This window comes from Schistocerca piceifrons, chromosome X, assembly GCF_021461385.2.
Source record: "Schistocerca piceifrons isolate TAMUIC-IGC-003096 chromosome X, iqSchPice1.1, whole genome shotgun sequence".
Taxonomy (NCBI): domain Eukaryota; kingdom Metazoa; phylum Arthropoda; class Insecta; order Orthoptera; family Acrididae; genus Schistocerca; species Schistocerca piceifrons.
In genome coordinates this window covers 628,534,156-628,556,057 of record NC_060149.1, presented here as the reverse complement: position 1 = coordinate 628,556,057, position 21,902 = coordinate 628,534,156, and the positions used below count along the sequence as shown (strand labels likewise).

General features: G+C 42.2%; 1 protein-coding gene across 1 annotated transcript; it reads left to right on the top strand.

Annotated features, from left to right (window-relative positions):
* Positions 1-20,127: 20,127 nt before the first annotated feature.
* LOC124722561 (piggyBac transposable element-derived protein 3-like) lies at positions 20,128-21,635 on the top strand. The gene is made up of 3 exons (XM_047247701.1): positions 20,128-20,134; positions 20,490-20,721; positions 20,807-21,635. Exons 1-3 carry the CDS (start codon positions 20,128-20,130, stop codon positions 21,633-21,635), a joined length of 1,068 nt encoding a protein of 355 aa, XP_047103657.1.
* The last annotated feature ends 267 nt before the right edge of the window (positions 21,636-21,902 follow it).

Genomic DNA, 21,902 nt, shown 5'->3' with positions numbered 1-21,902 from the left:
GCCCCAGACAGTGGTGAGATACCAGCCTGACTGTCACCTGCCATGTGGCCTGACAGCCATTTCATTTCATAGTAGGTCTCCTTTGGTTGTCATCTGCGGCACCCTTACAGCACAGCACTATGTCAACGACATTCTACGCACCTCTTTGTTGCCCTTCATGGCAAGCCATCCTTGACTTACATTTCAGCAAGATAATGCCCGCTCGCTCACAGCAAGAGTTTCTACTGCTTGTTGTCGTACTTCCCAAACCTTACCTTGTCACGACGATGCTGAATCTGTCCCCAGTTGAGAACATTTGTAGCATTATGAGCAGGAACCTCCAACCAGCTCGGGATCTTGACGGTCTAACATGCCAGCTGGACAGAATTTAGTACGATACTGGAAGTGCAACAACTCTATCAATCAATGCCAAACCGAATAACTGCTTGCGTAAGATTCAGCGGTGGATCATCGTGTTGTTGACTTGCTCAATTTGTGAAGCTCTTTCTCCTGAATAAATCATCCAAATTTTCTGAAATTGTAATCATTTGTTTGTCTGTACATTTACATCACATCACCGATTTCCGCTCCAATCGGATAATTACTTCTTGGTGCGTAGTTTTTTGCTTTTACTTAGAGTGTACGTACGCACATCAGTGTGTTTCTTATGCTTTTATTGGGGATACCATGTGACAAGGCGAACCGCGATCAAAAACAACTTTGCAGATACATGGAGCTTTGTTGTAGATATCGCTATTTACTGCTCAAGAATATAAGTGTCACTTTTACGCACGAGTATGTAAGAGGAAAAGCTCGGAAAAAAGACGTTCTTCTCGCGTAACACTATTCAGAGAAAATGCGTTCAACGAAGACTGCGATTCCATTGCGTTACCACCACTTTATATCCAGCGTGGCGAGTCTAAGAGGGATTAGGGCATATACAGAGACATATAGACTATAATTATTTAATCTGTCATTATGTGATAGTGAAATAGGAAAGAAATTCGAAGTACTGCTACAACGTACTCTACGCCATCACTGCTTAGCGGTTTTAAGAGTATGTATTTAGATGTAAATATAGACGAAGGTTCAAATGGATCTAAGCACTATGGGATTTAACATCTGAGGTCATCAATCCTCTAGACTTAGAACTACTTAAACCTAACTAACCTAAGGACATCACACACATCCACGCCCGAGGCAGGATTCGAACCTGCGACCGTTGCAGCAGCGCGGTTCCGGACTGAAGCGCCTAGAACCGCTCGGCCACAGCAGCCGGGATAGACGAAGGTGTAGGAGTTTTACAACACCAGTAGATTGTAGCGAAAACCGCCAACAAGAACTGCATAGGACTGACGATTGATGTAGGGAATTGCTGTAAATAAATGTAACATGTTGTCTATATAAAGAGGTGAAAAGTTCCATTGCTGTTGGATTGCACTATTTGTAGTAAACCATTGGAACCAGTAACAAGAATATGATACCTAAATGTAGAATGTTTACATAATACAGTTTGTAGGAGAATCAGATGCCATGCTGCATGCTGAGGTCCGTTGGCAGAATCTTGAGAAAATGTGATTCTTCATCCACGAAATAAGCGGTTTACAAAATATCTTTTCGACTCATTACATCCTCCCACACACGTCTCGAGACATTACAGTTAATATGAAGGCTCAGCCTAAGGATCTGAAATACGGTCCTGCATACACGTGGCTTACGAATGCAGTAATCTCATTGTTCTGCGTAATATTTTCATGTGATGGAAACCTTGTTGCACTGAATCCATTTTTCCGCTTATCTACATCTACAAGTATGTCGTATCAGCATGTAGGTGGATTGGTCATTGTTATCATTAGAGAAGTCTTAAGAAAAAAGTACGTTAAGTTGCTACTGTCCCCACAAATATTATTATTCCGCAGGTCTTAAGAAAATGATGCACTATATCGAGTAAACTTAGGTAGGTCCCTATTATCTGCAACGAAAGAGTTTCTCTATGGTCCCTCCACTCCATCTGCATAGGAAATTAGTGATGGGAATGAGTTAAACAAGGAATCAACGTGAAGGTCCGTCTTGCGCACAGCTATTAGTCGTCCTCAGGCGGTCACCATGAAACAATTCATTGTATAATTATCATTGCCAATGTCCTGGAATATTTTTTATTACAAGTGATATAAAAAATTGTTATTGAACAGGAGAACTTCGCTAGTATGTGGAATGTTAACAACATGTCATTGCTGGAAATATTCTCAGGGAATTAGAGGGACATGAAATAAAAATATATGAGATCGTTTTTAGACAGGCTGCATGTTGTGTCCTCAAGCTGCAGTTCTTATCGCGGCTGGTCCCATAATCTCCAATGTGGGTGGCAGCACGTGGTAATTGCAGTTATGAGGTTACAGACTGCTGGCTTTTATCTATCACGTGTGGGCGATTTTGGATTGTTGGTGGCAGATGTAACAGAGAACACTGGAGAGGCCATTTCGGTTGATATCTCCAGTAGGGTTATCTATCAGGTGTATGGGGCGCTTATGACCATTGCCTGTATCACGACAAAGAGACCATTCTCTACCTCTCTCGCCCTCCAGTTGCATTACCTATCAGTTGTGTGGTATGCTTCTGTCTGTACAACAGAGAAGGCAACCATTCTCCAACTCCAGCAGTGAGAGGTCTGTGACCCTGACAGTATGGTGCAGACGGACAGTGCAGAGGCCACATACACTTATGAAGCAGATAATGGAAGATTTTATTGTTTGTTTTAAATAAAGTGCGTACCTGTATCGTTTCTATGCAATGCCAGTCGTTGTGGTAACAGAAAAAGTGGGGAAATTGTTTACAGAGCACTTCAGCGATGTCTTGTGTGTGTGTGTGTGTGTGTGTGTGTGTGTGTGTGTGTGTTTTAACGTAAAATACTTGTCTGTAGAAATGCTCCTACTCGGATTTCCCCAGTGTTATTTATAAGTCTACTATAATCTTACAGTTTCCGGTGCTTCTAAGGAATCCTGTTAGTGACTTCATTGTTCTTAACCCCCTATAAAGTCATTTTTACGCTGATGGTGGTGGTTAACAGCACAGATGGATTGGCGATAATTGTTTCCAATGAATATGTAGCAATCCCGTGTGTAAGTGTGTGTGTGTGTGTGTGTGTGTGTGTGTGTGTGTACATACTTGTAGTTTCCGTCATTATTTACAAATCTACTATAATCTTTTAGTGTCACACTTCTCTAAGGCAGTCTTATAGTGATATCAATTTATTTTTAACACACTAATAATGCGGGGATAAGTTTCTTATAGTGAAACGTAGACTTTGTATGTGGCAAGAGTGTATTGTTTAGCGTGATACATCGGTGTATTCATTAAAATATCCCACTGCATTAATAGTTTAACATGGGATATTAGTGTATTTGTTTACTGTATCGCATTGTGGAAATTTTTAACAGTAAAAGTCTTATATTTACGTGTGTCTTAGAATGATCATTTTGAAAAGAGGAAGATAACTTGTGAAATTGCAACAGATTGTCCCAACATATACAATCACAGTGTTCTACAATACCCATAATCGTAAGCTTAAGTTACCGCTATTTGATTTTGTGTTGCAAACCGTGTACTCACCTAATCGGAAGCATTTCACTAATTCCCACACTATTTAACTTCAATTTAGCCATTCATATTTTTATCCTCAGGGACGAATTTGTAATGAGAGAACGTTTTCGCATGAGAAGTATGCTTGTGGTCGTATGGACAGCTATAGCCAATTTGTTGTTCGCCGCCGCAGTTGCATCTCAACGAGAACATCAGTCGTCTTTCTAAGTCTCGTCATGGAGCCCGCTGACACAGCTGCTAGGACGTCATCCGCGTACGGAAAAACTCCTCCTACAGCAAGAGTGCTGTCTTAACAGATGTAAGAGGGATTCAATACTATGATCCCATAACAATCGAAAACTTATGGAGCCTTTGGGGGCAGCCCTTGGCAATCTTTCTTATTACCTCACTCTATCCCATGAGCCACTGGATAGTAGTCCAGTCCAATACGGGACAAAACGTTTGTACGGACATCTGGGGACCCAGAGATCTCGGAGGCGTACTAACATCCCAGGCCATCAAAAATTGTCGAATGCACCTACGATGTGCATCATGAGTGCAATTAAACATTCCGGATTCGAAGTACATTCTGATGAGCTCTATAGTCACGTCATCTGTACAGTTCCCTTTTCTGAATCTATATTGGTGCTGTTTAAACCTCCAGCGTACTGCTAAAAAAGTGAAAAATTTCAGTCGGCGTGGTCGGATGGCGATCTGAATCACAGTCGTCTCGAATACGATTCCACCGTCTCAATCATTGCGCCACCACACTCTTTCTGCCTACAGAACGAAGAAAGGAGACTAGGGTTTAACGTCCCGCCGACGTCGAGGTCGTTAGAGCAGAGCACAAACTCGGACTGGGGAAGGAAAGAGAAAGAAATCGCCAGTGCCCTTTCAACGGACCATTCGCCTTAAGCAATTTAGGGAAATAACGGAAAACGTAAATCTGGATGGCTGGAAACGGATTTGAACCGCCATCTTAATGACACAGTGCGGAACGAAATCTATCTGCACTGACGGAAAAAATAGCAACACCAAAAAATAATTAATGTAGAGGAATAAAATTTCAGAAATATATTTGTCTATGTAACATATTTCAGTGATTAACATTGCAGTGTCACAGGTTGATGTGAGCGCAAGATAAGCCATGCAACTGTGAAATGCTGGTACATTAAAAACAGGTGTAACGAGCCAGAATGTTGAATGAAAGCATACAAACGTGCATGCATTGTGCTGTACAGGTGCCGGATGTCAGTTTGTGGTATGGAGTTCCATGCCTGTTGTTGTTAGTCGGTCAATGGGGGTTAAAGACGTTTTTGGATGAAGCTGGAGTTGTCGCTTGATGATGTGCCATATGTGGTCGATTGGAGACAGATCTGGTGGTCGAGCAGGCCAAGGGAACATGCAGACACTGTAGGACATTTTGGGTTACCACAGCAGTATCTGGACTGGCGCTATTAGAAAACACACCCCGGAATGCTGTTCATGAATGGCAGCACAACAGGTCGAATCACCAGACTGACGTCCAAATTTGCAGTCAGGGTGCATGGGATAAACACGAGAGTGCTCCTGCTGTCATACGAAATCAAATCACAAGCCATAACTCCGAATATAGGTCCAGTGTGTCTAACACGCAGATGGGTTGGCTGCAGGTCCTCAGCTGGCCTCCTTCTAACCAACACAAGGCCATCACTGGCACCGAGGCAACACCAAGTTTCATCATAAAACACAACAGACCACCACCTACAATGAGCTCGCTTGACATCACTGGAGTCTCAAATGGCGGTGGTTTGGGGTCAGTGGAATCCACACTAGGAGGGGGGGGGGGGGGGGGTCTGCGTCGGAGCTGTCTTTGAAGTAAGAGATTTGTAACAGTTCGTTGTGTTACTGTGGTGACAATTGCTGATCAAACTCAGTGAGGTGTTGATAATGGCGTCTCTGTCGCCTTAAAGGCATTCTTAACTACCATCAACTCAGCATGTCTAGTCTCAAAGATAAATGACGCTCACGACTGTTAACAGCGTGTATTTGAAGCAAACCTGATTTGCATCCTCATAGTGGTACTACCAGCACCATTCTTATGTGAATGGCGCGAAATCTGAATAGACATCATCTTTCAGATGTGGAAACACGTCTATCAATTTTAGTTTATGTCGCATGACTCCTTCCTGGTGTTGCGATTTTTCCCGTGAGCATTTATATATGGTAGTTAATGTGAGAGTTCTGAGGCAGATGTGAACTCCGCATGTTCCAATAAAGTGATTGATGGTTTCTAGAAACCGTATAAGATGAGTCTAGCGTTTTCTAAACAGCTGGTAAAAATGGCACTTCGGTTTCCGCCTGAATCTTAATGGAGGAAGTTTGACTATAACTGATAATTAGACCCACTCTGGAAAAACCTGTCTTGAACATTAGGAGAGAGGAGTGGGATCACTGACTTCACTTAGCCCTTATACCAGAGAAACCTACCGAATGTGCAGTGGAAATTGGACTTGTATTTGGAAGGGCAAATATTCAAGTCCACATTAGACCATCTGGAATTAGGTTTTCCCTGGTTTTCTTAACTGGCTCAAGGGAAATACCAAGATGGTTCCTTTTAAAAGGCCATCGTCGCTTTGCTTCCCTCCTTTCCAAATTTAGCTTGTACATCAAATCTAGTGAACTGGTGGTCAACAGGGCGTTAGATCCTAATCTTCCTTCCATCCGTATAAATCTGGATGATGTACAGCAGCCAGGAACCCTGTATCATCTGTCAATCAAGCATATCAATCAAGCATATCCGCTAATGAAACCTGATGTAAAGGCTATAATTTGACTTCCTTTCGAAATAGAGGTTAGAAAAGGCGAAACACCGGCCATTTTGGGAAACGAAGGAGGAGGGAATAGGCCGCAGTCATGTAGAAGGGATCAGGCTATACTTGGCATAACCATCTCCCTCTAGAAATTCAGGCTGGCTTCATCATACGCCTCCACCTGTTACTTGCCGATGAAATATTGCACAAATGCCAGTGGCCTCGGCTCGCTGGATACACCGGTTCCCGTCTGATTGCCAACATCGGGTGTGACCAATACCTGGATGAGTAAAGATCCGGATACGCCACGAACTGTTGGGAACTTTGACTTTACGGAAAAGGGGAGGATGGCTGGTGACATTAAGTCCCTGATCACCAGTCTTTGCATTAATACCCCTGATTAAATTCCAAGATTGACCGCAATGTGTCATGAAGGGTGGGCATATGACGCTGTTGATGGTGATCAATCTGCCGGATGGGGACGTTAACCTCGGCGATCCCTTGGTGCTATTCGAGATGAGGAGATAATGTGTCGTCATCGAGTTTCACCTGCTCCCTTCGCTCATTATCATCCAACATAAACATGACATTACACTACACTCATACATCCATTAGTCACCTATTCTTTCCAGTTATACTTAAACATACAGCTCCAGTACTTCTGGAAGGGAAGACGCCATTGAGCAAGAAGGACAGGAAAAACCGATCCAAGTTGCTGGCTCTCGGGGGTCTAACAACCAATCATGCCACATGAAATTATTATACCAATACTAGTAAATAAACAAGAATAATAAGGAAACATCACTAACTCGATCTCATATTTTACAGAGAAAAAAGCACACATGCACCTGTGGGAAAATTTGGTTCATAATTCTGACGGTACAGATTTTTAACTTTCGCGTGCTAACCGTTTGTTTGTTACTCGCTCCATCCGACTTCAGCCGCCTAATGCCTGAGCGCGAAGTACTGTACATTGGATGGATATTGAGGGCTTGGGAAGAGGAGACGAAAGGTGGATACACTACACTGCTCAACCAGTTTTGAAATCTTGTTCGAGAACGCCGCTATTTTACGCGAAAAATAGTAAGTAAATATTAGTAAATAATATGTCAATCTCATGCACATATACGTACAATGTATTTTGTCAGCATTCTCGTATTGACATTTTGAAGCTATATGATTCAAAATCAAAATGAACAAAGCTAAGCAACTGAAGAATTATTATGAAATGAAGTTAATGATTTTCGATGAGCAATTTAGTCATGCCTATCACGTTGAAGAATAGAGGCATCTTCTGCAAATGTACTTCACTTTAACAGTGCCAGCTTTAAAATCCAAAGCAAATAACGTACAAGAGTGATGTTAACAATTAAATGGCGCTACGCTGCTTCTTTAATGACACACTCATTCGTTTTATTTATTTACAATGTATTTGTGAATCACTACGCAAAAAAGTTCAAAGTACAGAACTCTCTGGCACCAACTACAGGTTAGGAACCGCGGACTTTAACGCAATGAAGAAAGCACGTTACCAATGTCACAGTAGTGTTTCATATGCCTCTTACTCCCCTGTACTACAGTACTTCAGGCTCGGGTATTAGGATACTGGAATGTGGCTGTGGCGGAGAGAGTGACAGAAAAACGATATTCGCGAAAAGTGTGTAAACTGAACTTTCAGAAGGTCAGGCCAGTCGGAGTGGTCGTGCGGTTCTAGGCGCTACAGTCTGGAACCGAGCGACCGCTACGGTCGCAGGTTCGAATCCTGCCTCGGGCATGAATGTGTGTGATGTCCTTAGGTTGGTTAGCTTTAAGTAGTTCTAAGATCTAGGCGACTGATGACCTCAGAAGTTAAGTCCCATAGTACTCAAAGACATTTGAACCATTTGAGGAACCATCCATGCCCGAGGCAGGATTCGAACCTGCGACCGCAGCGGATGCGCGATTCCAGACTGTAGCGCCTAGAACCGCTCGGCCACCCCGGCCGGTGATGGTTCCTCATTCCATTCCCTCGTGGATGGCCGCAGACCCACTCAGCTTGCTGTCAAAATGAATATTGGGAATGTTTCCTGAAGGTAATGAGGCACTCAGAGAGAGCGACTCGCTACCACTTCTCCTCCTATTGTCACGGTGTATGGAAGGGCTGTGTCCTACCGTCACGTTGGCCGATACTCTGGTCACGGACTTGTATCAGAGACGGAGATGTACCTCATTCCATTTCCTCCAGGACGATCCCAGGTCCAGTCAGCTTGATATGCTTACTGCCGCAGTGGATAGAGGGGCTGCACCCTGCTGTCATGATCCAGTCATGAACTTGGGCCACAGACTTCAGCTTTAGCTTTGAATATGTTTAATTGAAATCAACCTTCCTGATGTACTGGTATCTATTTCAGTCAACAAAGCATCATCCGTGGTGGAGGTGGACCGTGGCGAATAAATTACCGATCAGCCCTGTCTGAGCGTAATCATTGAAGCTTGGGGAATGCTGCTGTCTTTCGACTCTGAAGATGGCTAGATGTTTCGCAACCAAAAATCTTTAGAGGAGTTCAACTGTTTTAAGGCTGCATTATCAGAATTTCATTGGTCGGTCATTACATCGGGAAAACGTGAGCATGCATACGACACAAACATTTTCTATGGGCGATATCTCTGTCAACGTGCAGGTCAGGGAGGCAAATGCCAGTTATTTTTTAGCGAAGACCTCCACAGTCCTAACTACATGTGGATGGGCGTTTTATATGTGACAACCTCGATGTGGAGTTAATGGAGGACGGGCAGCACCTCAAGCTCTAAAAAGTCCATGATATAGTGTTTGCTATCATTAACACATGGGATTCGGTATCGAACGTTGTAACCACCAGCAGCCAATATACGAGGGCAGTTCAATAAGTAATGCAACACATTTTTTTTCTGAAACAGGGGTTGTTTTATTCAGCATTGAAATACACCAGGTTATTCCCCAATCTTTTAGCTACACAACACTAGTTTTCAACGTAATCTCCATTCAATGCTACGGCCTTACGCCACCTTGAAATGAGGGCCTGTATGCCTGCACGGTACCATTCCACTGGTCGATGTCGGAGCCAACGTCGTACTGCATCAATAACTTCTTCATCATCCGCGTAGTGCCTCCCACGGATTGCGTCCTTCATTGGGCCAAACATATGGAAATCCGACGGTGCGAGATCGGGGCTGTAGGGTGCAGGAGGAAGAACAGTCCACTGAAGTTTTGTGAGCTCCTCTCGGGTGCGAAGACTTGTGTGAGGTCTTGCGTTGTCATGAAGAAGGAGAAGTTCGTTCAGATTTTTGTGCCTACGAACACGCTGAAGTCGTTTCTTCAATTTCTGAAGAGTAGCACAATACACTTCAGAGTTGATCGTTTGACCATGGGGAAGGACATCGAACAGAATAACCCCTTCAGCGTCCCAGAAGACTGTAACCATGACTTTACCGGCTGAGGGTATGGCTTTAAACTTTTTCTTGGTAGGGGAGTGGGTGTGGCGCCACTCCATTGATTGCCGTTTTGTTTCAGGTTCGAAGTGATGAACCCATGTTTCATCGCCTGTAACAATCTTTGACAAGAAATTGTCACCCTCAGCCACATGACGAGCAAACAATTCCGCACAGATGGTTCTCCTTTGCTCTTTATAGTGTTTGGTTAGACAACGAGGGACCCAGCGGGAACAAACCTTTGAATATCCCAACTGGTGAACAATTGTGACAGCACTACCAACAGAGATGTCAAGTTGAGCACTGAGTTGTTTGATGGTGATCCGTCGATCATCTCAAACGAGTGTGTTCGCACGCTCCGCCATTGCAGGAGTCACAGCTGTGCCCGGCCGGCCCGCACGCGGGAGATCAGGCAGTCTTGCTTGACCTTGCGGCGATGATGACACACGCTTTGTCCAACGACTCACCGTGCTTTTGTCCACTGCCAGATCACCGTAGACATTCTGCAAGCGCCTATGAATATCTGAGATGCCCTGGTTTTCCGCCAAAAGAAACTCGATCACTGCCCGTTGTTTGCAACGCACATCCGTTGCAGACGCCATTGTAACAGCTCCGTACAGCGCTGCCACCTGTCGGAAGTCAGTGAAACTACACGAGACGAAGCAGGAATGTTTGAAAATATTCCACAAGAAATTTCCGGTTTTTTCAACCAAAATTGGCTGAGAAAAAAAATGTGTTGCATTACTTATTGAACTGCCCTCGTAAATTAATTTGGCGTTTGCCTACTATCACACTGAACAGTGCAGGATGCTAGATGGCGGTTATCACGGTAGCATCTAATACAGTGGTTTGCAATCTGTGAGTAAAATAAAAACAAGAAGGATTCGTTTGTGGTTCTCTCACAACTCTAAGTTATTAAAAAAATCTCTATGGGAAAACGATAAAGACGTCATCCCAAAGGGTGATTTGAACATCACAGTGTTTTACTACGTATGATTCTGTCATTGTTCGTAAGCCGATGTCTACCTCTACTTTTCAACTAATTTACCCAGGCTGTTTTAAGGGAATATACAGTTTAAAGTGGACTCCAAACCACAGTGGAACTCATTATTTTTTATACTAACAAAAGTTTCCAAGTTTTTTACAACAACGATAAACTTTATTGATAACTAATAAAAAAGTACACAGATACAGAACTTGAGCATCAAGTAGAGGGTCACTGTAGGTTCTGTCTCAAACGTTGCTGACACCAGCATCAGCATTTCTGGAATCGATGACATCGGCATCAGCAGTCTCATAATTCCGTATTGCTACTGCATTATGCTTCTCACCTTTGAGTCGTGATGTGTGACAGTAAGGTAACATGTTCCAGAGCTAAATTAGCCCCAAATTCAAATCTATGGGTAGAAGCTACTTTAGTGTCACAAAATCATATGTCTTCAAGACGAGAGATGTCATGCTTTCAAATATGCACATGTTATTGTCATTCGCTAGTGGGAGACGACAAATTGACAGAAACAGAAGAGGAATTAGAAAAAAATTAACTGGAGTAGGTGAAGTACATTGTAAAGGTGAAAACTGCGTTCAACTGAATTTGGGAAATCTCTTCTATTACTGTGGTGAATGAAATGGAAAAGTAAATAGAGTTGGGTTTTCAGTAAACAAAACCATAATAGACAAGATAGCAGCAGTGGAAGGAACTTCAAGCAGAATTTCACATTTGGTATTCAAAATACAAGAAAGGTATAAAATCCAAATAGCTAAAGCATATAATCCTACTTCTAGTCACTTGGATGAGGAGACAGAATCCTTCTATGAGTGCCTAAAAGAAACCTGTGGAAAGGAAACGTTTGCTTTTATAAATTTATAATTGGTGACTTTAATGCCAAAGTTGTAACATACAAGGAAGATGATTTAGTAATTGGCAAACATGGAACAGATGAAAGAAATGACAGAGGTAAGAGAGTAGTTTCATTTGCAAAATGCATGAAAACATCTATTATGAATATATTCCTCAAGAAGCTACAGAGGGTCCTAGCAGATGACGCCTGTGCACGATGTCAGGAATCGTCTGGAAGCGCTCGCGGGGCTAAGAAACCATGATTATTCAGTTAATCGTTTATTGTGACAACTTTACAAAGGGTGGTGAACTGCTGGCCATAGTTGCTTCCTGCCTTGGTCACCGACAGACTCTCGGTGTTGGATGCTGTACCAGTCCTTGCACCTGCATCCTAGCGAGACGTCATTCCTCTTGCGTCGATAATGATGGTTAGTCCAGCCTGGTACAGCATGGATAGCTGCTACCGGCTTAGGGAGTGTACTCGATCCCACTCCATGACTCTTCTTCCCTGGACCACCCCATCTACGGTGTGATGTAAGCGGCAGGTGTTGAACCTAGGTGCTGCAGTCAAGGACTGTGCGGCTACTCCCGGCAGAGGTTCGAGTCCTCCCTCAGGCATGGGTGTGTGTGTTTGTCCTTAGGATAATTTAGGATAAGTAGTGTGTAAGCTTAGGGACTGATGACCTTAGCAGTTAAGTCCCATAAGATTTCACACACATTTTATTTTTTGAACCTAGTACTGCCAGCCTGGTAGGGCCCCCGCCCTGAGGCGCTCAGGCATATCGGACGGTGGTCCACCAGGAACCCTGGTCGTCGTCGTCTGTCCCACACTCAGAGAGTACAGCACCTGGTATTGCACTGTTGCTGGTAGCTCATCAGCTCTACCATCAGTAGTGGTTCGTGTGACACAGCATGAAGTTCGTCAGTGGAGTTCAGCTCTGCGGCACTCCATGACTGGATGGGACTGCGCTGGTTGATCTGAGACAAGACTTACCAAAACAACATGGTCATGGAACGGAATGCCGTCGACACGGACTCCATCGTTCCCATGGACCTGAACCATTCTCCTCTACTTGGAGCTGAGGCTCCGGTGTTTAATGAGCTCTCCGTAGTTCTGTGAAGTGCGGTTTACTAGCGATGACCGCATGTGTCCTCGTTATTCTGGTACCCTTGCTATAATTCTCTCTTGGCACCTAGTTAAATTGGTCTATGAGTGTTTTCCCTAGCCTTGTCTATTGTTTCGTGAGGCATCGCGCCGCGCGAACGAGCGTGCGCATTATGTTTCTTAGCCACCGTCCTTTTCTGTTTTCCCTCTGCGTGTGCTCTCTCTTGCTCAGCTACTGCAGAGTTGCAGACTGTGCTGTCCGTCTGTCTCCCATCACCATGCTTCCTGGTCCGCCGCCAATCATGGCGTAACCGGCCTATCTCACGTCAAGGTGGTTGAACTCCGTTAAAAATTTTATAACTTGGAACCCATATTACTCTGTGCTGTAACACATCTCTCCCCTTTGTTAAAATTCGTCTCGAATTTTCAGCTTCACTTGCTCTTAGTTAGCCCATACATTTTTGAACATTAATTTACATTTCTCCTTGTGCTAAGTTACTATGGGGTATTGAACATTCGTTGATTCTGCTATGCTTATCTAATTGCAGTGTTGTGTTTTCTGCTTCCATCTTATGACTAAGTTGTATACATTTTACTGGTATTTGGTGGTTGCTATTTCACCTGAGTGTACCATCTTACGTTTCAGACAGAAGTATGCACAAATAGTTATCATAACCAAGAGTACGCTCATGGTTGACAACATGTAAATAACTGCCAGCCGCTGTGGTCGAGCGGTTCTAGGCACTTCAGTCCGGAACTGCACTGTTGCTACGGTCGCAGGGACGAATCCTGCCTCGGGCATGGATGTATGTGCTGTCCTTAGGTTAGTTAGGTTTAATTAGTTCTAAGTCTAGGGGACTGATGACCTCAGATGTTAAGTCCCATAGTGCTTAGAGCCATTTGAACCATTTTGAAATAATTATCTCCTAAGTACGCTTTTCATGATACCGTTTCACATGCTGCAATATATGGTTTACTGAAATTTGTTGGTTTTCGGAATTTATCAAGTTGTCTATCGACTGTAATAAAGTTGAATCCAACGAATTGTTGATAAAAATTAGGTTTTGGTGGGATAGAATGTGTGGGGGTTTCTCTGTCCAATACAACATTGGTCTGGACACATTAATTAGTGTTGTACTCGTAATGGTAGCTGGAAGGTGAAACTGTCTTCCTGATATCTCGCATCTAGTTCCAATTATTAGCAATCTGTCACCTTGTAATTCTAATCGCTTAATTCCTGTAGGTTTTCCATTTTCGTAACAAGTAATGAGTACTGTTTCTGACGTGAACGTAGAGTAAAGCCAGTGTTCTCTGATTCTTTGGAATTCCGTTTGCGGCGCTAAAGCTTTTTTTTTCTCACACTCTGCCGCTTCTATCTTGCCTAAAAACAATTGAATTTCACATGAGTTTTGGTTGGTTTGTATCGCCCTTGCTGGGCAAATAATAATTCTTTCCTGAACGCAGTCGCTGAAATTCGCTTCGGACATAACAACATGAGCATCTCTTTTCTTAGAAACTAATAATATTTCTCGTGTTAGTAACTGTACTCATTTCTGAATTGTACTCCACTTTATTGGCTATGAATGTACCGTGTAACACTGGTATTCTGCATTCATTCCTACTACTGGAAACTTAATTTAGCATGTATCTTAGCTTGAAGAGGGGGAAAAAAGAGTGGACTGGAAAACCAAAAAACTTGTAAACTCATTATATCTGAATCAAAAAGCTTCAGTTAAAGTGAGAGGAGAAAGTACAAACTGGATCGGACTAGGAAAAGGAGTAAGACAAGGATGCTGTCTATCACCTACTCTTTTCAACCTCTGCTTGGAAAATATGATTGACCGATGCTCATTAGATGACAAAGGTGTAGAAATTGGAGGAAAAAGAGGCGAGTGTTTGAGATTCGCTGATGACATGCTCCTTCTAGCCACAGGGGAAAAAATTACAGGATTTGGTGGACACCACTGAAGCTAACGGAAAAAATTATGGAATGATAATTAACACACAGAAAAAAAAGTATTGGCACTAGGAGGAAATAAAGAAATAAAAATTATTCTGAATGGAGAAATACTAGAACAGGTGCAAAATTTTAAGTATCTTGGAAGCAGGATAGACACTGACTGGAAGTGCAGCACAGAAATTAAAACAAGGATAGTAATGGCAAAATAGGCATTTTAAAAGAAAAGGATAATTTTCTGCAGCAGTCTGGACAGAGAACTGAGGAAAAGACTCATAAAATGTTTTGTCTGGAGCGTTATCCTGTATGGCGCTGAAACATGGACTTTGAGGAAGAAAGACAGAGAAAGGCTGGAGGATTTTGAGGTGTGGACATGGCGGAGGAAAGAAAGAAGAAGTCGGACGGACAGAGTAAAAAATGAAGAGGTTCTGAGAAGAGTGGGAGGGAAAAGACTGTTACTAGATGTAATAGAGAAAAGATGAAAAAGAAATTGGATTGGGCTTATATTAAGAAAGAATGACGGACTGATAGAAACAGTTTTAGAAGGTTATGTAGAAGGGAAAAAGGAAGCGAGGAAAGAAGAGATTTCAGATACTGGATGACGTGATGGACGGTACAGCATACAGCAGCCTTAAGAAGGAAGCAATGGATCGCAGAAAATGGAGACGCAAAGGACCTGCTAATATAGCAGAAAACTGATGATGATGATCTTAGCTTGATCAGTGATTACTTCTACAATAAATATACGATAAAATAAAGCTATATTCCCACTTGTTATTGGTATAACATGCTGCAACCCCTTGGGAAAGTCTCTTTGTGCTTGTTGTAATGCTACGAGAATTTGCTGTGGACTTCGTTAAACCGAACTGCCCATGAGTAGCATGGTGTATTGCCTCATGTAATGTCTCTACCTCTACTCTTGCATCGTCTAATGTGTTCACTAAAGTGCGTAGTGATGCTGCTACTAGCATTTTATCATCTAAACTACTCAAATGAGTTTTAATCTTCTCTAAATCACTATTCAAAACATTTCTAGTTCCATGTGCGTACTGGTATAATTCAGCTGTTAAATTTCTTACTGTTCTAGTCACATTGAGTATTCCTTGCTCCATATTCCCTATTTGTGTCATGTGACATTCCACTTTTGTTCTCATATCCTCCTCTAATTCTTGTACACTCTGAATCTTACGGTGGATGTTCTCAATATCCTCATTATCTGCTGTCCCAAACACCGTTTTAATAGCTTTCCTCTGGTATCTAACCAACCTCGCTTCCTTCGTACTGATGCTAACGATACAATTTCGGTTACCTGTTGCAACTGAGTTCTCAGTTTTTCATACGAGAGTTTCAACTCCTGGTACTCACTTTTCTTATCCTCCAACAGTCCTCCTCTAACCACCTCTTTCTGTAATGCTACAAACCTGTCCTGCAGTCTTCTTACTTCATTTCTTACTTACCAAACATCAAATGCAAACTCAGTTATCCAATTGTGGCTCGTTAGTAGGACATCTACTTTTCTAACGAACAGGATAGCATTGTGCAGTGGTTGATTCTGCATTATACCTCCTTTGCAACAATATAACAGTGCAAGGGACGCAAAAAATTTTCTGGCCAGCATCCCGGCACGTAAGATGACAGAAAGATAAACATTACCACTCCCTTCTCTCGTTTAAAAAACTATTAAGGACAAAACAGTATAATAGAAGAAAAATTATACTAATGTAATAACAATAATCATGATACTTAGATTACACTGGAGAATCCTACTTTACTTACTCCTAGATCTAAGTGAATAAGGTATATCCTTCTTAGGTAGTTGCTTCTTTCGTCCTTCTCATCCTTCGGGATTTGTTGAAGAGATTTGTGGCAATGCGTCAACTACGCTCTTAAATGGATTGACTCGACTGACATGCGCTATCGAAGTCCTTGTTGGTAACTGCAATTTTATGTTGACCAGTGAAGTCATTTCAACAACTTGGTACGGTCCTTGATACTTAGTCAAAAATTTCTTAGTTTTGCCTATCGGAGTATAACGATTAGTTAACAATACCCATTGTCGTATTCTATACTGTGGTAGTTTACTTTCTCTTTGCCCAATACGCTCTTTGTATTGGCACGTTTCACCATTTTCCAAATTTATTTTAACTTGTTTTACAAATTCTTTCACTGGATCACCTTGTGGACCCAGTTTATGTTGGTGCACATCGAAAGGTGATGGCATCTTCCTACCATGTACAACTTCGTATGGCGAGAGACCGTTCCAGAATGAACTTTTGCATTATAGGCCCACACGACTAGGTTCAAATAGACATGCCAATATAAATGCTGTGAGTCAACATAGTGGCTCAATATCTTAGATAACGTACGGTGAACTCGTTCGCCCGTTTACTTGAGGATGAAATGGACTGGTACGTAACTTCTTACTTTGTAATAACCGACATAGTTGTTTCAGTAGTTCAGATAGAAAAATTTTTCCGTGGTCTGTAATAATAGTTTCAGGTATACCGTACTTCAATAGCCAATTGTTCACCATTGCTTATGCTACTATACTAGCCTTCTGATCAGGCATAGCTACCGTAACCAAATAATATGAAAAATGGACCAAAATTGTTAAAACAAATTTGTTCCCAGCAGGCGTTTTGTTACAAGATCCCTGAATGTCTAATCCTAAAAAAGAAAATAGTCTATCTGCTTCAGGTAGTCGCTGTAACTCAATCTTTTGATGACTTAAATCCGATCGTTGCGCGCACGGAACACAATTTTTTACATATTGCGCTACATCATTGCGACGTGTCTTCCACCAGAATCTTTCAGCTATTCGTCAATCTGTTGTGCATTTACCTCCGTGACCTGATAAAACATGGTCATGAGCCTGACGTAACACTTCCTGTCTCAGCGCTACAGGAACGACAACGCGTGGTCCGCACTTTGTAGTTCTGCATAGCAAGCCTTCTTGGATTTCAAGCTGTGGCTGCGTGTGACAGCTAGTTGTGCCTCTATCCAGTCCGGCCGATCAAAACCTATTACTTGCGCAGCTGCAACCTTTCTGCTTAACACGTCAGCATTTTTATTTGAAGCTCCAAATTTATGAATCACTTCATAATCGAATTCACTTAATTTCAATGGCCTTCTCGCCAATCGTCTTGATCGATCCTTTAACTCTGGTAACCATCTGAGAGAAGCATGGTCCGTAACGACTTTGAATTTCCGACCATACAAATAACAACGAAAGTATGAAATAACATATATAACAGCTAGCATTTCCTTCTCTGTTGTGGAATAATTTGTTTCTGCTTTATTTAGCTGCCTGAAGGCATACATCACTAAATGTTCATTTCCATCTATATTTTGACTTAACACACGACCCAACGCGATATTAGATGCGTCACACGCCAATATGAATTCACGTAAGATATAGGTGTTTGTTTTTTCCACGTGCTATTCGAGACTGGAATAATTGAGCATTATTGTGAACATGATTCGATATACCCCCTGCCAGGTATTTATGTGTGATTTGCAGAGTATCCACGCAGATGTAGATGTAGATTATGAAACACTGGCAGCTGCAGCGATTATCTGCAAGAAGAAGACTATCAGTAAGTGTAAGAGGCTATCAAATAGTTTCCGTTTGAAGGCCGTGCAGTCCGGAATCGGAATACTAATCAGGGAAATTGCTATGGCATTGAGGCAGTCGTACCGCCGACGCACGAGACCGAAGATGCCATTTGGTAAAACATTGTGTCCTGCTGTGTGAAGAAGTCCATAACGGCCGGCTGCCCATCCTCTCCCTACAGGAATTGTCGACCCTTCAAGGTTTTTTTAAGGGACTGAAGGAGTGGTACTCGCATGTGGAAAGATCAGGACTTTAGGGTGAGTGCTAAAGTGTATCCCACTTGAGATTCCCAAATCGACCGGTCTCCTGGGTCGAATGCTGCCCCATACACATGCCCCATGCACATTCTTCTTTCTCCATTGGATCCGTACCGAGGTTTGTTACTCTGCAGCCAAGGAAAAAACTGCACGTTGATCCTGTTGGGGAGCATTTGGAAATAACGTCGCCATAGTTCACGTGTCTGTATCTACTACACACACTTCGGAAAGATACGAATGCCTCACTAATCTCTTACCTACATGTCGGTTCTTGTATACCCACAGTGCAGTAGCGCTACATTGCATATACACTGCAGCAACTCCCTCAAATGGAAAGTTTTTGATTGCTTCTTATATACGTATTTTATCGATATATCTCTTGTTATAGTTATTATTATTATTATTAGTATATCGGTATGTCATCATACCTAGGACTTTGTTATTATTATTACAGATGAGGACATGCAGATGTTCCTGCCTGAACCACCACAGCAGCAGCAGCAGCAGTCATCTCCGCAGGATTTCTTCCCAGTCTATCAAGACCTGCTATCGTTCGGCTATGCCCTAGCCGGAAGTTTAGACTCAGCTAAGTGCTAGCAGAACACTGATATTCATCAATACATGCATTCTGACTGCAAGTGGACCTATACATGTGAATGTAGAACTAGCACTACTGTGACTTAGATGTGGTCATGGAAATGGAGCAAAATTCAATGTCTTGGTAGTAGAGCGCAGTACACACGGTACAAATGGGACTGTCTGTGCAGCATGATAAAGTTCATAGAGACAAAGTTGACGACTGAAAACAACTCATCATATCCTCCTATTAAAATCCAGTGTTATGTGTGGGCATCAATTGTCAGTACGTGTAGAGAGGCAGTGCTTGAGTTAAAATCTGAGGGTGCAGTTGTAATATTAAACATCCAAGTGTAGTGAATGAGAACAACTGATACAATACTTTACTGATTGAGGAAGACAGACTGAGCTACTGGCATTCTTATATTATAGCTGCATACTGTGATTTTATTGGCTATTTGCGTGAGTACAGTGTGAATGTAAATCAGTTAGAACAATGTATAAAGGCTTGTATAGATCCAACACCAAAATAAGCATCTGGAAACCTTACAAGCAGGAAATCTGTGTAGGTCGAATTTACTGAAGACCTGCCCGTGCACTGCATGTAATTACACCTATAGGTCTGAATACAACTCAGGCTGAATTCAAGGCATATAGAAGAATATTATTTGGACAATACTTTAAAACTGAATGATTGTGTATATACATGTAAATAAAAAGATGTTCAAAAAGTCGTTCTAATTTGTTTTCTACCCTACAAAAATTTTCATGGTGAAAGAATCTGTTTTATATTTACCTCCTGAGACCTGATGTCCATTATAATGGACATCGAGTTTCCTGTCCTGCTGTCAGAGATTCTGCATTTTCCGTTGTAATACCTGTGGCACATTTGAATGGATTGTATGCTGCAGCCATCTGGCGGGAGAAACAGTCACTACGATCACTTGGCGCCAAGTAACAGCTTTGTTTACGACGTGTTACGATGGCAGGTGAGTTCTCCGTCATTATTGTGTATTTTTCGAAACTTATTTTATGAAAAAAGGACCTATTGTAGACAGTATCTATAAGTGGTGCTTATACGACCTTTCTGTGCAATAAGGTTTGGTAGTACTGTGTATTTCCATAAATTATTGTTGCAAAACAGTAATGTCCACTATAGTGGACGCTGGGACTTGCGGCCACATTTCTGAGCACTATTTCGTAGGCATTAGTGGTGATTACCTTCGCTAATTTCCAATAAATTTCGTGTTGTGACTGTTGCTCAATGACATTATGTGATGCACTACTATCATTATTTTCTGTAAGGAAAGTAGGAACTATGTTAAAACAATCATTTTCTTAAAGGATACACATCAAAGCTCAGGTCAGAAGAAATTTTAGAACTTCTTTTGAATGGAGACGTGTCAGATCTTGAGATTAGTGAGGAGGAGGATGGTGATTTTGACCTGGCAGGTGATGCTGTCCATCAATCGCATGTTCCTTCCCCAAGTGAACAGAGTAGCAGCTGCACTGATAATTCTGATGATGACGAGAGTTCTTCGCAGAATCGCAGGATGTTTTGGGAGAAATGCGAAAGGTAAGTGTGATACCTTATTGTAAACAATTTTCTATTATTCCTGATATTTTCGATCTTTCCTTGATGCTTTGTTTCCAAATTTCAGGTTTGAGGGACCCCAGGCGACCTTCTCGCCCACGGAAGTTGCAGAACATAATGAGAAGCAGATCATGGACTACTTTCAGCTATACTTTGACTTGGCCTTTTTTAAGGATACTTCTGAACTTACCAATATGAGATATTTACAGCAGACTGGAAGGTCTTTAAAGCTGTCTGCCAAGGAAGTGCAGATATTTATTGGAGCAACAATACTAATGTCTTGTTTGAGATACCCTAGAGTTAGGATGTACTGGGGTAAAACAACAAGAGTTATTAGCATTACTGAAATTATGACTCGAGACCGATACTTCAGCATTAGAAGTAATTTGAAGGTGACAGATGATAATGCTGTAACAGAGGAAACTAGAAGGAAAGATAAGTTGTGGAAAATAAGGCCACTTTTAGAACGTGTAAAGAGAGCATGCCTCAGTTTACCTCGATCTCCTGAAGTGGCAGTGGATGAACAAATGATCCCATTTACTGGAGCATGTGCAATAAAACAATTTGTCAGGGGAAAGCCAAATCCTGAAGGGCTTAAAAATTTTGTGTTGGCTGCTCCTTCAGGACTAGTCCTCGACTTTGAGATTTATCAGGGTAAAGGAACATTCCCAGAAGCTATTGGTCAACAATTAAAACAGGGAATAGGGGCCTCAGCAGTCCTCAGGCTTTGCCAGAGCCTTCCAGAAGGAACACATGTGTTCTTTGATAGGTATTTTACCTCTGTTCCGTTACTGGAATCATTGGCTGAAAAAAACTTGCCTGCCACTGGAACAATCATGAAGTCAAGAATACCCAGAGCAGTCCATCTGACAGCAGACAAGATTCTTCCAAATTAAGGACGTGGGTCTGTTGACCAGACAGTGAGAAAAGACAAACTCATTTCTATTGTAAAATGGTATGACCAAAAGCCAGTCATAACTGCATCGACGAAGGTTGGGAAGAACCCTATGGATCAATGTAAAAGGTGGTCGAAAAAAGATCGGAGATACATTCAGGTTCCCCGTCCAGCAGTAATCAGCTGCTACAATAAAAATATGGGTGGCATAGACCTGATTGACAGAATGATGAGTTTTTACAGGATCTGCACCAGAACCAAAAAGTGT